Source organism: Ziziphus jujuba, chromosome 1 (assembly GCF_031755915.1).
Source record: "Ziziphus jujuba cultivar Dongzao chromosome 1, ASM3175591v1".
Classification (NCBI taxonomy): domain Eukaryota; kingdom Viridiplantae; phylum Streptophyta; class Magnoliopsida; order Rosales; family Rhamnaceae; genus Ziziphus; species Ziziphus jujuba.
The window spans coordinates 33,750,450-33,768,586 of record NC_083379.1 but is presented as its reverse complement, the minus strand read 5'-3'; the positions used below and the strand labels follow the sequence as shown (position 1 = coordinate 33,768,586).

The 18,137-nt window shown below is 35.0% G+C and overlaps 3 protein-coding genes across 4 annotated transcripts; 2 read left to right on the top strand and 1 right to left on the bottom strand.

Moving 5' to 3' along the window:
- Nucleotides 1–512: 512 nt before the first annotated feature.
- Nucleotides 513–7,505, bottom strand: LOC107419603 (probable ethanolamine kinase). Its single transcript, XM_016028349.4, has 11 exons — nt 7,177–7,505; nt 6,808–6,899; nt 6,529–6,632; nt 5,514–5,619; nt 4,566–4,688; nt 4,289–4,380; nt 3,430–3,514; nt 2,169–2,274; nt 1,990–2,056; nt 1,000–1,092; nt 513–927 (listed from the first exon to the last, which is right to left on the bottom strand). The coding sequence occupies exons 1-11, from the start codon at nt 7,338–7,340 to the stop codon at nt 784–786; spliced, it is 1,176 nt and encodes a 391-aa protein (XP_015883835.3). The 5' UTR covers nt 7,341–7,505; the 3' UTR covers nt 513–783.
- A 1,716-nt stretch (nt 7,506–9,221) lies between these two features.
- LOC107419609 (uncharacterized) lies at nt 9,222–12,637 on the top strand. The gene is made up of 8 exons (XM_016028358.4): nt 9,222–9,381; nt 9,456–9,584; nt 9,780–9,895; nt 10,338–10,419; nt 11,028–11,087; nt 11,171–11,278; nt 11,714–11,759; nt 12,004–12,637. Exons 1-8 carry the CDS (start codon nt 9,310–9,312, stop codon nt 12,207–12,209), a joined length of 819 nt encoding a protein of 272 aa, XP_015883844.2. The 5' UTR covers nt 9,222–9,309; the 3' UTR covers nt 12,210–12,637.
- Nucleotides 12,638–13,641: 1,004 nt separating this feature from the next.
- LOC107419614 (DEAD-box ATP-dependent RNA helicase 52C) lies at nt 13,642–18,030 on the top strand. 2 transcript variants are annotated; one of them, XM_060813119.1, is made up of 6 exons: nt 13,642–15,025; nt 15,117–15,200; nt 15,874–16,116; nt 16,283–16,450; nt 16,628–16,750; nt 17,322–18,030. In XM_060813119.1, exons 1-6 carry the CDS (start codon nt 14,258–14,260, stop codon nt 17,871–17,873), a joined length of 1,938 nt encoding a protein of 645 aa, XP_060669102.1. In that variant the 5' UTR covers nt 13,642–14,257; the 3' UTR covers nt 17,874–18,030. The 2 variants fall into 2 exon arrangements, with proteins under 2 accessions (XP_060669102.1, XP_015883848.3); XM_016028362.4 differs by having other exon boundaries at nt 13,643–15,025; nt 16,637–16,750.
- Nucleotides 18,031–18,137: the final 107 nt, after the last annotated feature.

Below are 18,137 nucleotides of genomic sequence, written 5' to 3'. Positions count from 1 at the left end.
CCCACAGGTGATAACAAGCAGTGGTTAATTAACGATTTTGCGTGAGCTGCTGCTTCGTATTTACATCTTCCATTCTCATCGTCTCCTTCTTCCTTTCCACTGTAATAAACTAAACCAGCTTCAAACTAATCCAAGCTGGTAGACTGCGACTGAAATGTGAGAATCGATTATGATGGATTACAGAACTTCAAAAATTTACATCAATTGGTTTTTTTCTAGGCCACGAGAAAAACAATCAAATTAAATCAAACCAAATGAATTACCAAATATATAAAAAGTTTTATACATTCAAAATTTTGTTTTAACCAAATTAATGATCTTAATCATATAATAAATCTTATCTTGTTTGCATTATTAACCTTATCTATACTACCCCATCATTCAAAGTTAATGGTGTCACATAAAATTATGATAAAAAGTTTGAACCAACTCAATCCATGTCGCTGGCCCAAAAAAAAATAAAAAAAATAAAAAAATGTAATAATTAAAAAAATAAAACGAGGCAAAAGAGAGGATTAAAAATGAGAACAAACTCGTCACAAGTGTTTGAACATGAATAGACTGACAAAGGATTACAACAGATCAAATACAATGCTGCTAGGAATTACATCTGAATGCAAATTATCTGCTCATATCTCTTTTTTTCTTTTTCTTTTTCCTTTTTTTTTTTTCACTTTTTGTCTAGATTTTACTACAAAAGGATATCATACAGAAAATATCTAACTAGGAAAATAATAATCACTTTCCTTTCAAATTCATCATATGCAGGCCTTCTAATGCTTTCTAGAAAGACAGACTTAAGTATGTCCCAGATCCTGAGAGATATGATCTCGCCAACTGGAAGTGCTTATCCTTCAACCTTTTGTACTCATTGTATCTCAGGAAGAAATAACCAAGGTAGTCAAAATCGATTGGAGACACTTGTGCCTGATGACAACAGAATAAATTTATTTAATTATAAGTTGGAAGTGAACCAGAAATGGAGAAAAATAGGTATACCTGAATTATTCCCCACAAAGCCCATAACAAGTGTGAGGCTAGCATGAAAGTATTTGCCTCGACATAGAGAGCTTCCAGATCTTTCTCAGAAACCTGTTATTTAGAAATTCAACAGATATTAATGGAGGATAACATTTAACTGTAGAGCTTCATAAATTCACATATACAAATCCTAAACGCACTCAGTAAAATGGCTATTTGTGCCAAGTGTGATGCGACCTAACTTTGAAACTTCGATCCCCAATTACCATCATGTGGATCAAAGTCATATACTTTGACAAAGATGCGTCTTGACTTCATGCTTTTCTGGTTTTTAGATTCTTTTGACATATTGAAGGCAATAATTTTATAAAATACATGATAAAGCAGACTCCCACACAGGCTATTGGTAACTTATTCATTAACCGAATACAATATGACAACAGCTCAGAAACAATATAAAAAAATACAGGCAGATCTGTACACCATCAATCACTGGTTGATGATTAAGTCATTTCAAAGGTTAAAAACTAACATTATGACAAATTACAAAAACAGTCAACCTCAACTTTTACACTTTAGTCTGAAGAATTATTTGAAAATAAGTTTTAGAAGACCCCATGGTAAATGTATTCCTTTTTCGTTTTATATCTTATTTTAATTTTTGGTGAAGGGTGTACTATTAGCTAGAGGTTCTTAACAATTTGGATTACAAGCTAGGCCTCCCAAAACAGAATTCATTAAATTAGGTCATCCTTTGACAGAGGAAAAAAATTCAAATGGTAGAGTCCAAGCACTGCCGTCACAATATCCTCTAAATGGCAACACTAAATCTGGTACAAATGCACCAAGTTAAACATTACTTGGACAAACAACGTATGGAAAATAAAATTGTCTTCCATTTCAGGCCAAAGTTTTCAAAGTTCTTTTCCAACTTGAAAAGTTTTTTACTAAAGCAAAGCCAATATTTAATTTTTAGATTTGCATCCAAACTTTGCCACCTTTGCATACCTCAAGTGGATTGTCTGGTTGTAAATAATGCCTAAAGAAATGGTATTGTTCATCCTTGTTTGGATATCTGCATTCACATCCAGGTCAATAGTCAAAAATCTGAAATGCAATTACTAAATAAAATGAAAAGCATGAACCCTTCAAAAAAATTAAAAATCATTAAGAGAAAAATGACTTACAAGCTGTAGTCACAATCAAAACCAGCATATTCATTGAAGTGATTTCCAATGTCAAAGCCTCTATAGTTGTAACATCCATACTCGAAATCAATGAAGTAGAGTTTACCTACATTTGTCAGAAAAAAGCAATGAGGTAAGTAACAGGTAAAAATGAAAGCCATACAAGTCAAAAGATATATTTGAGCATTCCTTACCCTCTGATCTAGCTACATAGCTTTCAAATTAAATTATACTTAAATAACCATGCATAGTTAATGAAGCTTGAAAGTATCCTTGTATTCAGATATTCAAAATTCTATGACAAATAGATACCATCATATGGACGTTTTCATATAATGGTGTTGTTAAGAAACTTCATTCACGTTATCCTGAAAGGACTAGATATGCTTGACTCGTGTACAGTAAACGCAAATTAGCATGCAAATTCTGTATCGCACCAATTAACTCCTACCAAACTTTATCAGATAAACCTGATTGTGTTAGCCAGCTGCTCATGAGAGCAGAAACAGATTTTAAATGCAATAGCAATAGAGAGAGAGAGAGAGAGAGAGAGAGAGAGAGGAATTCAATAATATGTGTCACAACAGTAACATATACATATTTAACATCCACCTCTATAACAATATAGAGATATATCACAGCAATTAATCCAGAAGGACTCTTTTAACAGAACACAAAGTATATGATTCTACAGGAGTCAACAAAAATGGGCAAAAAATAAGTGAATTTCCTGGAATACCTTTTTCTTCATTAAGCATTAAATAACCATGCATAGTTAATGAAGCTTGAAAGTATCCTTGTATTCAGATATTCAAAATTCTATGACAAATAGATACCATCATATGGACGTTTTCATATAATGGTGTTGTTAAGAAACTTCATTCACGTTATCCTGAAAGGACTAGATATGCTTGACTCGTGTACAGTAAACGCAAATTAGCATGCAAATTCTGTATCGCACCAATTAACTCCTACCAAACTTTATCAGATAAACCTGATTGTGTTAGCCAGCTGCTCATGAGAGCAGAAACAGATTTTAAATGCAATAGCAATAGAGAGAGAGAGAGAGAGAGAGAGAGAGAGGAATTCAATAATATGTGTCACAACAGTAACATATACATATTTAACATCCACCTCTATAACAATATAGAGATATATCACAGCAATTAATCCAGAAGGACTCTTTTAACAGAACACAAAGTATATGATTCTACAGGAGTCAACAAAAATGGGCAAAAAATAAGTGAATTTCCTGGAATACCTTTTTCTTCATTAAGCATTATGTTTCCAGAAAGTAAGTCATTGTGAGCAAAAACCACCGGAGCATTAAAATGTCCTGTCAATTCCTGTTCGATTATCAGGAGACAAATCTATGTAAATAGATATAGAGTTTTTACAACTGTACTGCAAATACTCCACAAAATAAGATAATAATTAACTGCAAAAACCAGAAACATTTCTTATAACAAAATAAGCATACAATTCTTTTTCCCATCAGTACTGGATAATCGTTAGAAAACTTCTACAGTCGCCCAAATAAGAACTAACTCATGATGCCAAGAAGAAACCCACATAAAGGGATAGAAAATCCTAACTAAGCTGGGCATGCATTGAGTTTTAGCAAAAGTGCTCCTCGACATTCATCAGATATTCTGTAATATAAAATCCTAATTTCATGGTTATTAATAATAACTGAATGTAGGTCATCCAGATGTCTCAGGGGTCAAGGATGCTGAACTATTAATTGTTTGTCTGCATAATAGAGGTCATATCTTACATTCTTACTTGTTCAAGACTACAACAATATTGACAGTGACGAATATACTGTAGACATCAACAAAGAAAGCTCTGACAACTTTGGTGCAATACTACCATCTCATGTACACTCTCACACATTAAACTCCTGCACCCATCTATCATTCACTGACGAACAGCCAATTTATAGAAATAACTGCTTTGGAGGTCTTAATCTGGTTATATTGATAAGGATTTGAGGAGACAATGCATTGGTGTCAATAAAAAACAAAAGATTAGCTTCTTGTCATGCTACAACTTCTAGATAGTCCAGAAGAAAAGCCACAACAATTGCAAGCAAGTAAATCAAAAAGAATAGAAGCTACCTTTAACTTAACAATTTCTTCATATACTTCCTTGAATGAAATGGCCTCATGCATCCTCCTCTTGTCAATATCGTCAAATTTAAGAACAGAGGCTGAAACAAAGTAAAGCAAAATATTTGTGAGAAAAATCACATGTGACAGAAATAGTATAGAAATCAAGACAGATAATACACCTGCTAAACCTTGGAAATCAGGCCAATTTCATTTTATCATATAGAAGTAGCTAACAAGAGTATGAAACATAAAGTAGAGGCAATCAATCCAATTAAGTGAAAACCTTTCTCGTAGAAGTTGAACATGTCTATCCATAACTGAGGTTCTTTTGAAATCGGAACGTCCACTTCATGAAATTTTCTTAGTTCCTTGGCAATTTCAGCAGCCAGCTTTGGCTTTCGCATGTCTGCCAAAATAGGTAAAAGACTAAATCTTGTCAGCGGACAGGTTGCAGGTCACCAAGAACCTTGCAAATGCACATGGTTAATTTAAAATGACCTTCAGTTTCTAAGTTTTAACTTGAGTTTCCAGTGTCAAGAAAATGAATATGGTAAGTGGCCTAAAGGAGTAAGATTGATGAAGAAACTATTAGAATAATTGACAAAAGTAATTAATAAAACACCATAACTACACCACATTTTTTAGGCACCAAAACAAAAAAAACAAAAAAAAAAAAAAAAAAAAAAGTCCGAGATTCTTTTCCATATCAAATGGATAGAAAACATCTGCTCCTGTATGAAAGATGGATTACAAAATGCTTATAGGGTAAACTAAAAGCATGTCAAAAGTAAAGAAAAAAGAATAAAATTTTTTGGTTGACTGCTATAGTTTTTAGGATACTTCCATTCAGCCGTACTGAACAATTGAGGACAAAGCATCCTGTCAAATAAAGGTAAAAAAGGTTGACTCATCTAGGTGGAGGGGAAAGAATTATGAAGGCTATGCATATTTGTCAAAAACAAATAAATAAATAAATAATAATAATAATAATTATACAGTTTATTATCTTCTTGACCTTTTAACTATCTGTGGCTTCTGTAAGGTCCCTTTCTTATAAGTTGAAAATACTTTTACATACATCCTGCAATTACCTTTACCACAAAAAGTCATCTATCGAAATAAATGTCTAGCAAGGCAAAAGAGGCCATTATGGAATTCAAACAAACAACTTTGCATACTCCATCCACAAGAAAATCTAACCACCAGCTCTACTTCGATGTTTATGTCTTACCTAATGGAGTAAGTGTCTGAGCATTGATAAAAGATTGGACCATCCCATTGCCAAAAATTCCAAGCAAATTTGCACCAAATCCTGCGGTGGAGAGGTATTTGATGACCTAAACATAACATGTAGTGAGTAAATATTAAGCCAAATAGTGTATAAAGAAGGAAAGCTAAGTTCTTGAGAACTGTAAATAGAATATATCGAAACAGAAACCCCATCTTTGTTAAGAAGGATGATACGGGGCCATTATCCACATTCACAACAAGCACATCAAAGAGATTTACCAAATAAAAGAAAAACCAAGAAGGAAAACAGAATGCGTGTATGTGAGAGGAGGGAGAGAGAGATAGTCAATAATGTCAATATAAAACAACCTAAGATTTAGAAAACAACTCCTGAACTCCCCAAAACAAGCATGAGAAAAGTAGCCACAACATTTCTTAGAAATTGCTCAACACCCTTGAAAATCTGACTTTACACACTGCCCAAATACACCAAACAAGCATCAACAGTTTAGTATCTTTGTAATTTGTGAAAAAAGTCTATATCAAATTCTATTCTGAAACCAATTGCACTCACTGAAAGCACATTAGAAACTGCTTCAAATGCTCCCAAACACAAATTTGGGAGGCAAATTAGGAATGTTAAATGACTCCCCTATTCAGAACCAAACTTAGCGAAGGCACAAACAAATTGACTATTCCTTCTGTCATTCCACAGTTTCATCGAACAGCTACCGTGAGGTAGGTGAACTCCCAATCCCAGCTTGACCACAGGGGAATTTGAGATTTTCTATTCCTCACCATGCATCACTCATTTCATTGTTTTACATGTCCATTCCAAATAAAGTTTCAGACAGCTATAAACTTACAGAGATTTTACAAATGAATCATTTTATTTTATTATTTTTTTTTGGCTGAGAAGCAGAATTCATTGAAACCAAAAGAATACAAACGAAATGATAACAAGAATAGTCATTAGATATTAACAATTTTAACATCTCTAAAGGTTATAGAATCACCTGCAATTCTCGTTCACGATTTATATAGTCGGTGTTAGGCCCATATAACCTGACAGTCACGGACACATTGTTTCCACCATCTTCCTTTACAGAAACCTTCAACACTGCAAGGAATTAATACACCAGTTCTCAATTATAGTATACCTCCTCCAAATTAAAATTGCAAGGGATTTTCTTACTTATTTGTTGCAGACTTCAAAAGAGTTTCATATTTATATATTCCATCCCTCTGATGCTGACCCACCGATAATAATATAAGACAAGGCGACAAGCACTCACACAGATTTGTGATGCCTCCGGAAACTGTCTCAACAGAGAAGCATGAATCGTCCAGCTTTGACCATTTCTCGAACAAATCCTTGCATAGTTCTCTGCAAACAAAGCAGATTAAACCAAAAAAATTTCTATTAAATAAGAATTTTTAACATTAAAGCAATGAATAATCGCCTCATTAAAGAAAATTCAAAAAACGGAAGTTATACTAGTATTAGCATCCGTATATTCCTGACGAATTTCTCAACGACCGAATGGAATTCAAAATTAAAATCCACAGAAAGTAGAAAAGCGAGAAGGAAATGAGGAAATCCAGATGGAAAGCCATAGAAATGTACGGAAAAAAAAAGGAAAGAGAGAGAAAGAGAGACGGACATGACGCGAGGTTTGGTCTCTGAGAGAGGAATAGAAGGGTCGATGGAGATAGAGGAGGTGGGTATTGTAGTCATAGATTTGTTGTTGTTGTTGTTGTTGTTGTTGTTCGGAGGTTCGTCTGAAACTGAAGATTGCTTAGCGTCCCACACATTCACAGCTCCCATTTTCTTTTTTTTTCTTTTTTTTAATTGCCTTTTTTTAAACTTCCAAATTCAGACGCACAGCTTTTTTTTTTTTTATTGCCTTTGCGAGCCTCTTGGGCCTCCCTCCCTCTTTCTTGTCGCCTCGAGGAAAACCCGGAGATTCTCGTCGCGATACGACTTATGCGACGAGTTTTCCCAAATTACCATTATGCCCCTACCTACTCTTTTCATTTCCCAGATCTCTCTCCCTACTTCTTTTTTAATTTTTCATACACAAAGAGCGCATAATTTTAATTTATATTATAATTTTATTTATTTATCTTAATTATAAATGCAACAAAGACCAAATTCTATCAAAATACCAAAAAGAAAATCTCAAAATTGAAGTTTATGAGATCTTTTATGTTCTGTATTATGCACCTCGTGGTATCAATTTGTCGGCAAAGATTCCAATTTTTGTGACAAGGAAAGTTTATAAAAAAGAGGTAAATTGTCCTTTAGCTCATAGTCATAATATAAAAGTCTCTTTGTCTTTTTTGATGAGATAAAAAAAAAAAGTTCCGTGTCTTTTAAGTGTGGGTGAAAATAACAAGAGTTATATGATTAGTGCATCATTAAGTAAAAGACTAATCACAATTGGTCCATAAATTCGACATTGGAATTGTACAATCAAGATTTCAATTTTATCAGAGAAAATTTTTATAATAAAAGGTACATAGATGCATTGTTGATTTTTGTCCCTTAAAAATATGTCTTTTGTCTTGTAGGTGAAATTAACAAGAGGCTATTTAAAAATATGCATCCGTAAGTTTGCATTTAATAGGTAGATTTTTATTTAATTTATTAAAATTACTCTTAATAAAAATATTGCTAAACGAACTATTTAATTGAATAAGGATAACTTCATAAAAAAAATTTAATTGTTTAGTTCTTATTTATTTATTTGAATAGTAGTTCCTATGTTGTTAGAACAAAATTAAAATGTGATAGAGATCAAATATAATTTATAAAAATAGAAAGGCATATTATTTATTACAACTACAAAAATAAAAAGGACTATGTTGAAATTTAATATACTTTAGATCAAAAGTCATTTGGGATAAAATTAAAATGCCAAGTACTCAAGCTTGCAAACTGGTCATGTGATTCATGTCAGATTTTTTTCTTAGTTTGGCTCCACATGATAGTCGCTTATGCATCATTGCATATGTACCATCCATTGCTGTTCAATGCATCTTCAGTCGTAGGGTGTTGAGTTTAGCTAACTAAATCAATGCAACAAGTAACAATATTTCCAATTTTGGTTTGGTTACTAAATTCATATAACTATAAAAATAATCTTACAATCTCTTAAGATTGTGTATGGTAGTTTCACAAAGAATTCTCAACGGTCACCTAAACTCATTAATTTTTTACTCTTTTTTTTTTTAAAAAGCATTTAAAATTATTTAATTGTGGTTTTATACCATTTTAAAGATGTATATATATATCGTGATGGTTATCAAATTCTCATTCGTGGGATTTTGATTTTATTTTAATTTTCTATAATATATATAAATACATATATAATTTGACTTTAGGCTTATGATAATATATATCATCAATTATTATATGGTGGCGAATAGAAAGATTTACAAGAACATTAAAAAAGAATAAAATCCTTCTCATTGTCAATTGGTCAAACATTTGAAGTTGGTGAAAGTGAAGATTCGAATCCTTCTGGACTTTATGGTTCTCCAATAGTAAGCCCACACATTTTTGCAAAGTAAGCGTTCCTTTTTCCAATGATTCATGCTCCAACTTTTCTCTTCTTCAGTTGAAAAGGAAAAAGTTGGGCTGTATTTCTTTAAAAGTCCAAATGAGCTTTACCAATAGGCCCAAAGACAAGACAATGGCTCTTTACCGGGTCAAAACTAAACCCGCAGTCGCACCAAACCAGCTCCGTCTTCTCGCCGCCTCACTCTGCTCTGCTCCTCCTGGAGGCTGAGAAATGCTGAGACAACTCATCAGAAAGCCCCATCTGAGACCCGCCGGATTCGGTCTTCTTCTATGGAAACAACAGGTCAGCTTCGTATTCCCACTTTCCCAATCTAAATTCCTCTGGAAATCCTATTTACAGCTTTGTTTTTGTATCAGAGAGAGCTCCATAGTAGGAACAAGAAGGCCATGGAGCTGATAGCCAAAGGGTGGAGTGCTCTGAAAGAAGTTGACAGAGTTATCGATTACTGCGAGCCCAATGACCGCCGTCTTATCCCTCTTCTCAGGGTACTGTAAATTTTCCTTTTTAGTGCAAGTGGGTCTGTAAAGTATTTGTATATTTTCTTTTAATGGTTGATATTCTATTATTGGCTGATTAATTCTGTAGTCAGTTTAAAGAATTGGTTTTGGGATGATTTTGTTTTATAGTCCAGCAATATCAATTTTTTATCATTATTTTTTTTTTGTTTTTTATGAAATCAGGGAGCAAAGGAGAATTTTGAGTTGGCTCTTGAGACAGACAACTCCAATACCCATGCTAGGTATTGGTTGTCCAAATTGCATTTGAAATACCATGTTCCCGGGGCATGTAAAGCAATGTAAGTAGCGTTTGCTACATTCTTAAGTGACTGATTTAATGGAGGTCTATGTCCAAGACGTCCAAGAAAGTCTAATGGAGTTTCCCTCTCTTACAAGAATAGAAGAAAAATACTCTGGCTGTTTTTTATTTTTTATTAATTTTATTTTTTATTTTTTTTCTCCCTTAATATATTAAAGATGTTAAATGGAAACAACAAATGAGGTTTGCAATGATTGTTATGTATAGATCAAACATTAGAGGGAAAATGTTGAAATATGTGCTAAGAAATCCTCATAGCCTTTCTTTTAACCTTCAGTGTAATGAATAAAAGGACAATTCGAAAAGTCATCTGCGTGACCAGTTCTTATCATTTTTATCATATCAGTTGCAGGTCAATATATTTTACCTCTTCTGGTTATCTGTGTTTATCTAACTGACTTAATACCTTTTCCATTGTATAGAGGAGCTGCTTTGTTGGTTGAAGCTGCAGATATGGGTGACCCAGACGCACAATACGAACTGGGTTGTCGACTGAGAGTTGAGGTTAGATTTCTCCATATGATAGTTTCTTTATTACATGTGAATCATTTTGTTTTATTCTTTATATTGGTTAAGCAATTTTAAATCGTGTACTGCAATTGCTTGGATAGCTTTGCTTCCCCGGTCTAAGACTAACTGAATTTGTTATAGCAGTTTTTGACAAGCAAGGCCATACCATTTGTTGCAAACATCTTTTGGAATTTGAATTCCTATGTTAAAAATGCTTGTTTCGTGACATTTTCCTCCATTTAAAACAGACTTAGTTTTCTAGATGAAAATGTCAAGACATACTGTTCCCAGAACCAATTAGAAATATGGAAATATGAAAAGGAGAAATAATTTTAAAAATGTTCATCTTGTTAAAAGCTTTTCTTTTAAAATGTAATTTTTTTTTTTTTATCCCTTTTCTTGTCATTTGGGGGACTTGATATGGATTTGCATTTGCTTGTAAAACATTATGGTTCACATTCTTATTTTCTCTATTGTTAGCTTGAATTTCTTTTAACTATTTTTATGTCTACTAAATATATAATGGTTTTTTTTTTTTCTTTTTCCTTATAATTTTATTAAGTCCACTATAAAATGATTGTTATCTTGGTTTATTTTGCTAGAATGACTATGTTCAATCGGATCAACAAGCTTTTTATTATCTGGAGAAGGCTGTTGATCAGGTATCTTTTAAAAATGCAGATTTAAACTTTATGTTGCTTCCGTAATAAGCCTCGAAACCTTACTGTGTCTTGCTGCTTTATAGTTGCATCCAGGTGCTCTTTATCTTCTAGGTGCTGTGTATTTGACAGGGGAATGTGTGAAGAAGGATATGGCCTCTGCACTATGGTGTTTTCATAGGGCATCAGAGAAGGTATAGACTGACTTTTTAATTTCACCTATTTGAACACTTCAGAGAGATAGAGATGTGAGTAACAACTATGAGTTAGTCATTATGAAATCACACCTGACATGGATAAGCACTTTAAGGCAGATTTTCTTGGTTGAAATAGCTTAGATGAATCTCTAAATTCATAATTATGAAATCTCCCAAGTAAAATGGATTCGTTTATTGAAAAATTTAACATGTAAAATTAGTGCATGTGGTACTCAAAATAAAATAGGAAGTCTAAAATTTTCTTCAGTTTGTCCACTCCCTGGAATCATAGCTTTTGGTTAACTAGATGTAAGGGCACCTGGTTTGCAAATTTTGAAAACTACAAGAAAGCAATAGTTTCAACTTTGTAATTGGAATTTCACTTCTCATTTAGCTTATTCACTTATAGCCTCTCACTTGAAATATGTACAGGGACATGCTGGTGCAGCTATAGCATATGGGTCTCTTCTACTTCAAGGTTAGTTCTCTATGGTCTATACTCATACTTCATTTGTTGTATCGTGTAGCTGGTGAATTAAAGAAGATTAGTTATGTCACCTAAAGATATTAAGCATTAGTTTTTTTGTTCAATTATTTTATATATTTGAAGAATAGGAACAAAAGTGAGTCATTAAACAACGTTGACATCACAGTAGTGGTTGGTGATACTCTGAATTTTTGGGGTGCAATGACATCTTCATGTGTATGCTGGCATATTTCAGGTGTCCAGATCCCAGAGTCTTTAACAAAATTCTCAAAGAGGAATTCTTTAGCCAAGAAGACAAGAAAGGATGTGGAAAGCCTTGTGATAGATCCGGTAGACATGGCAAAAAAACAGTTCCAGATTGCAGCAACAGCAGGATGTGATCTGGGACTTAAATGGTTGGAAAGACTTGAGGAGGAAGAAAGGCGTTTATTGACCGGATGATATACCTGATACTCTCCTTGCATGGCTTAACCGAAATAATGTCAAGGACTCAAGGATACCTGATATGCCTCAGGCGTTCAGCTTATACTGGTAGAGAAGCGTGTCGTAGAACCTCCACCATAACTAATTCTTTCCCAGTATTTATGGACAATTGCATGGGAAATGACATGCTGTCATGAACTTCTAAAGCTAAGGAAACTGCATTCTTTGTATATATTAGCCACATAATATATGCAACCATATGTTAAATCTTTCCTCATCCATCAAAAGAAAAAAAAAAAATGTTAAATCTTTTCTCCTCCCATATTTTGACACTTGTGTATCTTAGAATTGGCCTTTGGTTCTCAAACGTGCCAATGGAGTACGAGATGTGGAATTCTGGTTGTAAATCTTTTCTCTTTAACACGGTGATAGTTAGTAATTTGTCATGATTCAATTGCCTCCACATTGTAAATATTGGGTTATTTGTACTTTGTTTTGTGGTCTGATCAAGGGCGCTTAGGAGGAAAGACATCCCCAAAAGAACAATACCCATAAGATGTGTTTTTCCAACTTTCCATTGAATACTTATTATCGTTTTTTTATTTTTTAATAAAAGAAAAAATTTCCATTGACAAGCAGCTTTTAAATAGACAATAAATATGCAAAGGCGACCAGAATCAGCTTTTCTGGGGATGTTTATAAAAAAAATAGAGAAAGAAACGTCCTGGAATGTTATATTAGTGCCCCATGCAATGCCTATGTCTGCTTTTAGTTAACTTATCGTAAAAAGGTTGCACCATTTTTTTCTGAATATTTTTGTCCTTTGCACATTACTTATTTGTAACCAATTTGAAGTTTGGTAATTCATCAAAAAAATATATAGAGGTTGGTATTAACTTTTAACTGACCAAATCATAAAATTCCAATAACATGCATTAATTATGAATTTATATTTGTTTTTAAATGGGCTTGCATTGTGGCCCACATGAATCGTCCTACGAAAACTTTGGTCGAATCAAACAGCATATATTCAATTCGCCGCATAAAAGTTAAAACCCCAATGATGCACATTCCCCATTATACCCTCATGGCCGTTCAGCTCCCCCAAACAATTAAACACCACGAACATTTATTGCGCGTATGGGAAAACTAATACCATCACTCCCTGGGCCCCTTGCCACCAGCATTCTCGCAAATGCCAGCACTCCACGTGGACAAAAGTCCCATAAACGTGAAGATATTTTCCAAAAAACGCTCTTATCCTCTACTACATATCCCATTTCTATCTCTCTGCAGTCTCCAACGACGAAGTTCCACGTCATATAATCTCAGACATTCTCGATATAAAAATGAAAGAAGAGGATATAATCGTCAAAGTGATATGGAGAAAGATTTTTGACTCTTCCTCACGCCCATTAAATAAATGAACATGGAAACAGAGCATTGCCTCCACTCTCCCATGTTCCTGCACTCTCGGAAGCTGCTTTCTTCCTCTCTCTCTCTCTCTCTCTCTCTCTCTCTCTCTCTATTCTCTCGTCGTGAATCGTGTTGATTTTTCTGAGTTGTTTGTAAGGTTGCACCTGTTCTTCTTCTTCTTCTTCTTCTTTATTATTATTTTTTGTTTCCTATTAGGTTTTTGCAGCTTTATATCTGGACTCACAGAAGGAGAAAAAAGCTAAACTCAGAAAAAGAGCTTGTTTTACTGTGACAGTATACTGTCACACTGCAAAAGCTCTTCACCTCCTCTCAGCTATACATAAACCTATACATGACATATGCCAAAATATGTAAAACCCCATTTTTAACCAACTAATATATGTCCGTACGTAAACCCTCTATAGTTGTATATGTATATATATATATATATATATACACGCGGCTTATACATAGAATAAGCCTTCATTCATTGTCTTCTCTCTCCATTTTTACATCCCAGATATTTCGTAGTATTTGATAGCCCTAGAGCTAAGAGCTAGAGCTATAGGGTTATTGTTCTTTTATTTCGTAGTGTTTTCTCTTTTTTATTTTTATTTATTTTTTTTTTTTCTGGGTCTTGGGGGAGCGCAATGACAATGACTTGGTCTGACGCTGTCAATGGCTCAACCCAAAAACCAACTCGCCCGGCTCGACCCAGCTACATTCCTCATCATCTCAGGAACGTCGGTGGTGTCTCCGCTTATCACAACGCTAACTCGTTTGGGTTCTCTACCTCCGAGTCAACTCAATATGGTTTCCGTTCTAATCGCTTTGTTGACAGAGAAAACCATGGACGAAGCGGTCCGAGACGTGGTGGAGGTGGTGGTGGTAGAGGCCGTGGGCGTGGTTATGTCCGGCGGGCTCGCCACGATAAGCAATGGAACTCGTACCCAAACTCGAGCCAAAACCCAAGTCTAATAAACCAAGACCCATTTGATATCTGCGACAGATTTGACGAGCTTGATGTTGGTGAGGAGGATGCCAATGACGTCGGTGGGGGTATCAACTTTGATGCCTACGATGATATTCCGGTGGAGGCTACTGGGTCTGAAATTCCCCCGCCGGTTGATACCTTTTTGGAGATCGATTTGGGTGATCGTGTCAACAACAACATCAAGAGGTGTAAATACGTGAAGCCCACCCCTATTCAGCGTCACGCGATTCCCATTGCCATGGCCGGCCGGGACCTGATGGCGTGTGCTCAGACTGGTTCCGGAAAAACGGCGGCGTTTTGCTTTCCCATCATCAGTGGTGTCTTGAAGAACAGGTGCGCGACGTCGCAGCCTCAGTTTTGTTTTAGTCGGACTGTGTTTCCTAGTGCTCTCATTCTGTCTCCAACTAGGGAGTTGGCTAGTCAGGTATATTTGATTCGATTTAGTGCTTGCTTTTTGTTTTTGGGTTTAAGATAGTTTGGTTAGTAGTTTTCAGGATTTGTGGGTTTTATGGTAGATTTATGAGGAGGCGAAGAAGTTTGCTTTTCAAACTGGGGTCAAGATTGCTGTTGCATATGGTGGGGCATCAATCACTCTGCAGGTTTGCTTTCTGTTGATTTGGTTTTGTTGGTCCACTTCTTTTCGTTCGTATTTTGCTTTAATGTTTGTCATATTTTGCATTTTGTAATTTTGTGACACTTTAGTTGAATCTTGAAGCTATTTGTTGCGTTCACTCACTTGGTTGTACACTTATTTTGCATTGATTTGTTTGCTGCTTCATTACAATGTAAAAGCGAAAAGAAATGTATTTTAAATTTTGAATCCTCGCGAAGGCATTCAGCAATACAAGTCACTTATGTTTCTAGAAACTTTCTATTTGAAGGATGTATGGTTTTCAATTGGTCTCTCTTTTGCGTGCTATTTATCCATCAGGTCTAAATACAGTCTGTGGTGGGTTTTGCTAGCCTTGCGTGAGTTTATCTTTTGAGTATATTGTCTATATACCTTACCATTTTTGTATGTGTTCATTAAAGCACGTGAGATTAGTCCGTTGATCAAGCTTTGAACTAAAAGAAGGAACCTAGTACTGACAAATTTTGCTAATCTGCCCCCTTTTTTGGTACTGCTCCAATAACTTTTCCTGTACTCTGCGGTTGATATTGGAGGCAACTTTTTGCATGTATTTATTGCCCTCATTATGTTGACGATTGTAAATGTTCTTAAGTTCTGTATGTTATGTGCACGATTCTTATTTTCTAATTTTGATTTTGTAGCTCCGAAATTTGGAAAGAGGTGTAGATATCTTAGTTGCCACTCCTGGGCGCTTAGTGGACATGATTGATAGGGCAAGAGTTTCCCTTAGAATGATAAGGCATTTGGTTGTAGATGAAGCTGATCGAATGCTGGATATGGGTTTTGAGCCCCAGATCAGAAAGATTGTCGAGCAATTGGACATGCCTCAACCAGGATCAAGGCAGACAATGTTATTCAGTGCTACGTTTCCAAATGATATACAGGTGGTTGCTCTTGGCCTTTTGTTCCCTTGTGTGAGAAACCCGCTGCAAGTGTAAATTAATTTGACTATCGTGGAAAGAGATGAAAATCAATTAGTGAGTGTTTCTCTTGTGATTATATCGAATGGTTTTCTTGTCTCACCAATTTTTACTTGTTGATATTCTGTAGAGGCTTGCATCGGATTTCCTTTCAAACTACATATTTGTTGCCGTTGGAAGAGTTGGTTCAAGCACTAGTTTGATTGTGCAAAAGGTTGACTATGTTCTGGATATGGATAAAAGAAGCCATCTTATGAAGATTCTTCATACCCAAACAGCAAATGGAAGCTGTGGAAAGGTGTGGTGGCTGTTTGTTCGTATGTGTTCCTCTGCATGGTGTTTATAAAGCTATTTTATGAACTTTTTAAAATTGATTAGCTCCTTTATTATTTTAGAGTGTCAATTTTTTCTCATTCATTATACGGACTTATTCAGTGGAGATCTTGTTTTCCAAAATGATTGAACTTTGTGATAGTTGGTGCAGCTTGCTTTAACCCTGGTTTTTGTGGAGACAAAGAAAGGAGCAGATGCGTTGGAATGCTGGTTGTCCATGAATGGTTTTCCAGCAATAGCAATACATGGAGACAAAGTGCAAATGGTAAGATTACTTGATTATTTTCGTCTTGAACCTATAAATTATTTTACAGTGTGTCTGGTTATTCTGTTTTTATTCTATTAGTTGCAGCAGTTGCTGAATTCTGTTTTGCGGTTGGTAATGTAGAATCCTTATGCAAATACCATATACAAAATTACCCCCAAAACTAGTGTCTTCCTAGTTCTAACAAAGAGACACCCTTATCATACACGTTTCTTAAATTACTTAAACTTTTCAAGCCCCCTGTATAATAGATTGTGGAATTACTAGACTGTACTAGGTGCAATGTCACCCCTCTGTAAACGTTCTATACTTGTGTGTGTGTGTGTGTGTGTGTGTTTATTTTCTATTTTTTTATTTTCTCTCCCAGTAGGTTTTATTAATTTAGTGCACCGATGATAAATTGTATTGGGTGTAAAGAAGTTGTTTATATGATATGTTTTGAAAATTGTCACAAAAAAAGCAGTGATATTTTTTCAGTTTCTGGAAATTTTTTTTTTTTTTTTTTCATATTTATACCATATGTGTCACCTTGTAACTTAGCAAAATATTCATTGGTTTGTGTAATTTGAAGGAAAGAGAACGAGCTTTGAAATCATTCAAGAGTGGTGTCACTCCAATACTGGTGGCAACAGATGTCGCTTCGCGAGGCTTGGACATTCCTCATGTTGCCCATGTTATCAACTTCGATCTACCAAAGGACATAGATGACTATGTTCATAGGATAGGAAGAACCGGACGTGCTGGTAAATCTGGACTGGCGACTGCTTTCTTCAGTGACAAGAACCTGCCACTTGCAAAGTCACTTGCTGAGCTCATGAGGGAAGCAAATCAGGAGGTTCCTGTTTGGCTTAACCAATATGCTGAGAGATCAATTAGTAGTCGTGGCCAACGGTTTGTAGGCAACAAATTCGGTGGCTATGATTTTCGGAGTGCAAGTTACCGTCATTCAAGCATTTATGGTGATGTAGCAGATTATCATTTGGATGGTTCATCATGTGGGGTTTCTGATGTTCCCGGCAGCAGTGAATCTTATTCTGCTAATGTCTCTGCTGAAGCATATGTTCCTGGCCCTTGTGGATATGAAGAGAATTATGCTGGAGTTGTTGCTGGTGGCTGCGAGTAGAACTATATCTCTCTGTAATTGACATCTTTTTTGTACTTACAACAAGAATATCTCAGTTACAAATGATAGCTTAACATACGAATCCTAAAGACTAAACTAAAAATTTGGGTGCTGAAAGTTGAAATGGCTAAAATGGTTATTGGGTGCTTTTGATCTCCTTCCTTTTTTTGATTTTTTTTGGTAATGGTACCTAGATTTTACAGGGAATGATAGATATTTAAGTAGTAGCCTCGTTTAACCGTATCAATTTACTTCATCTTCTCG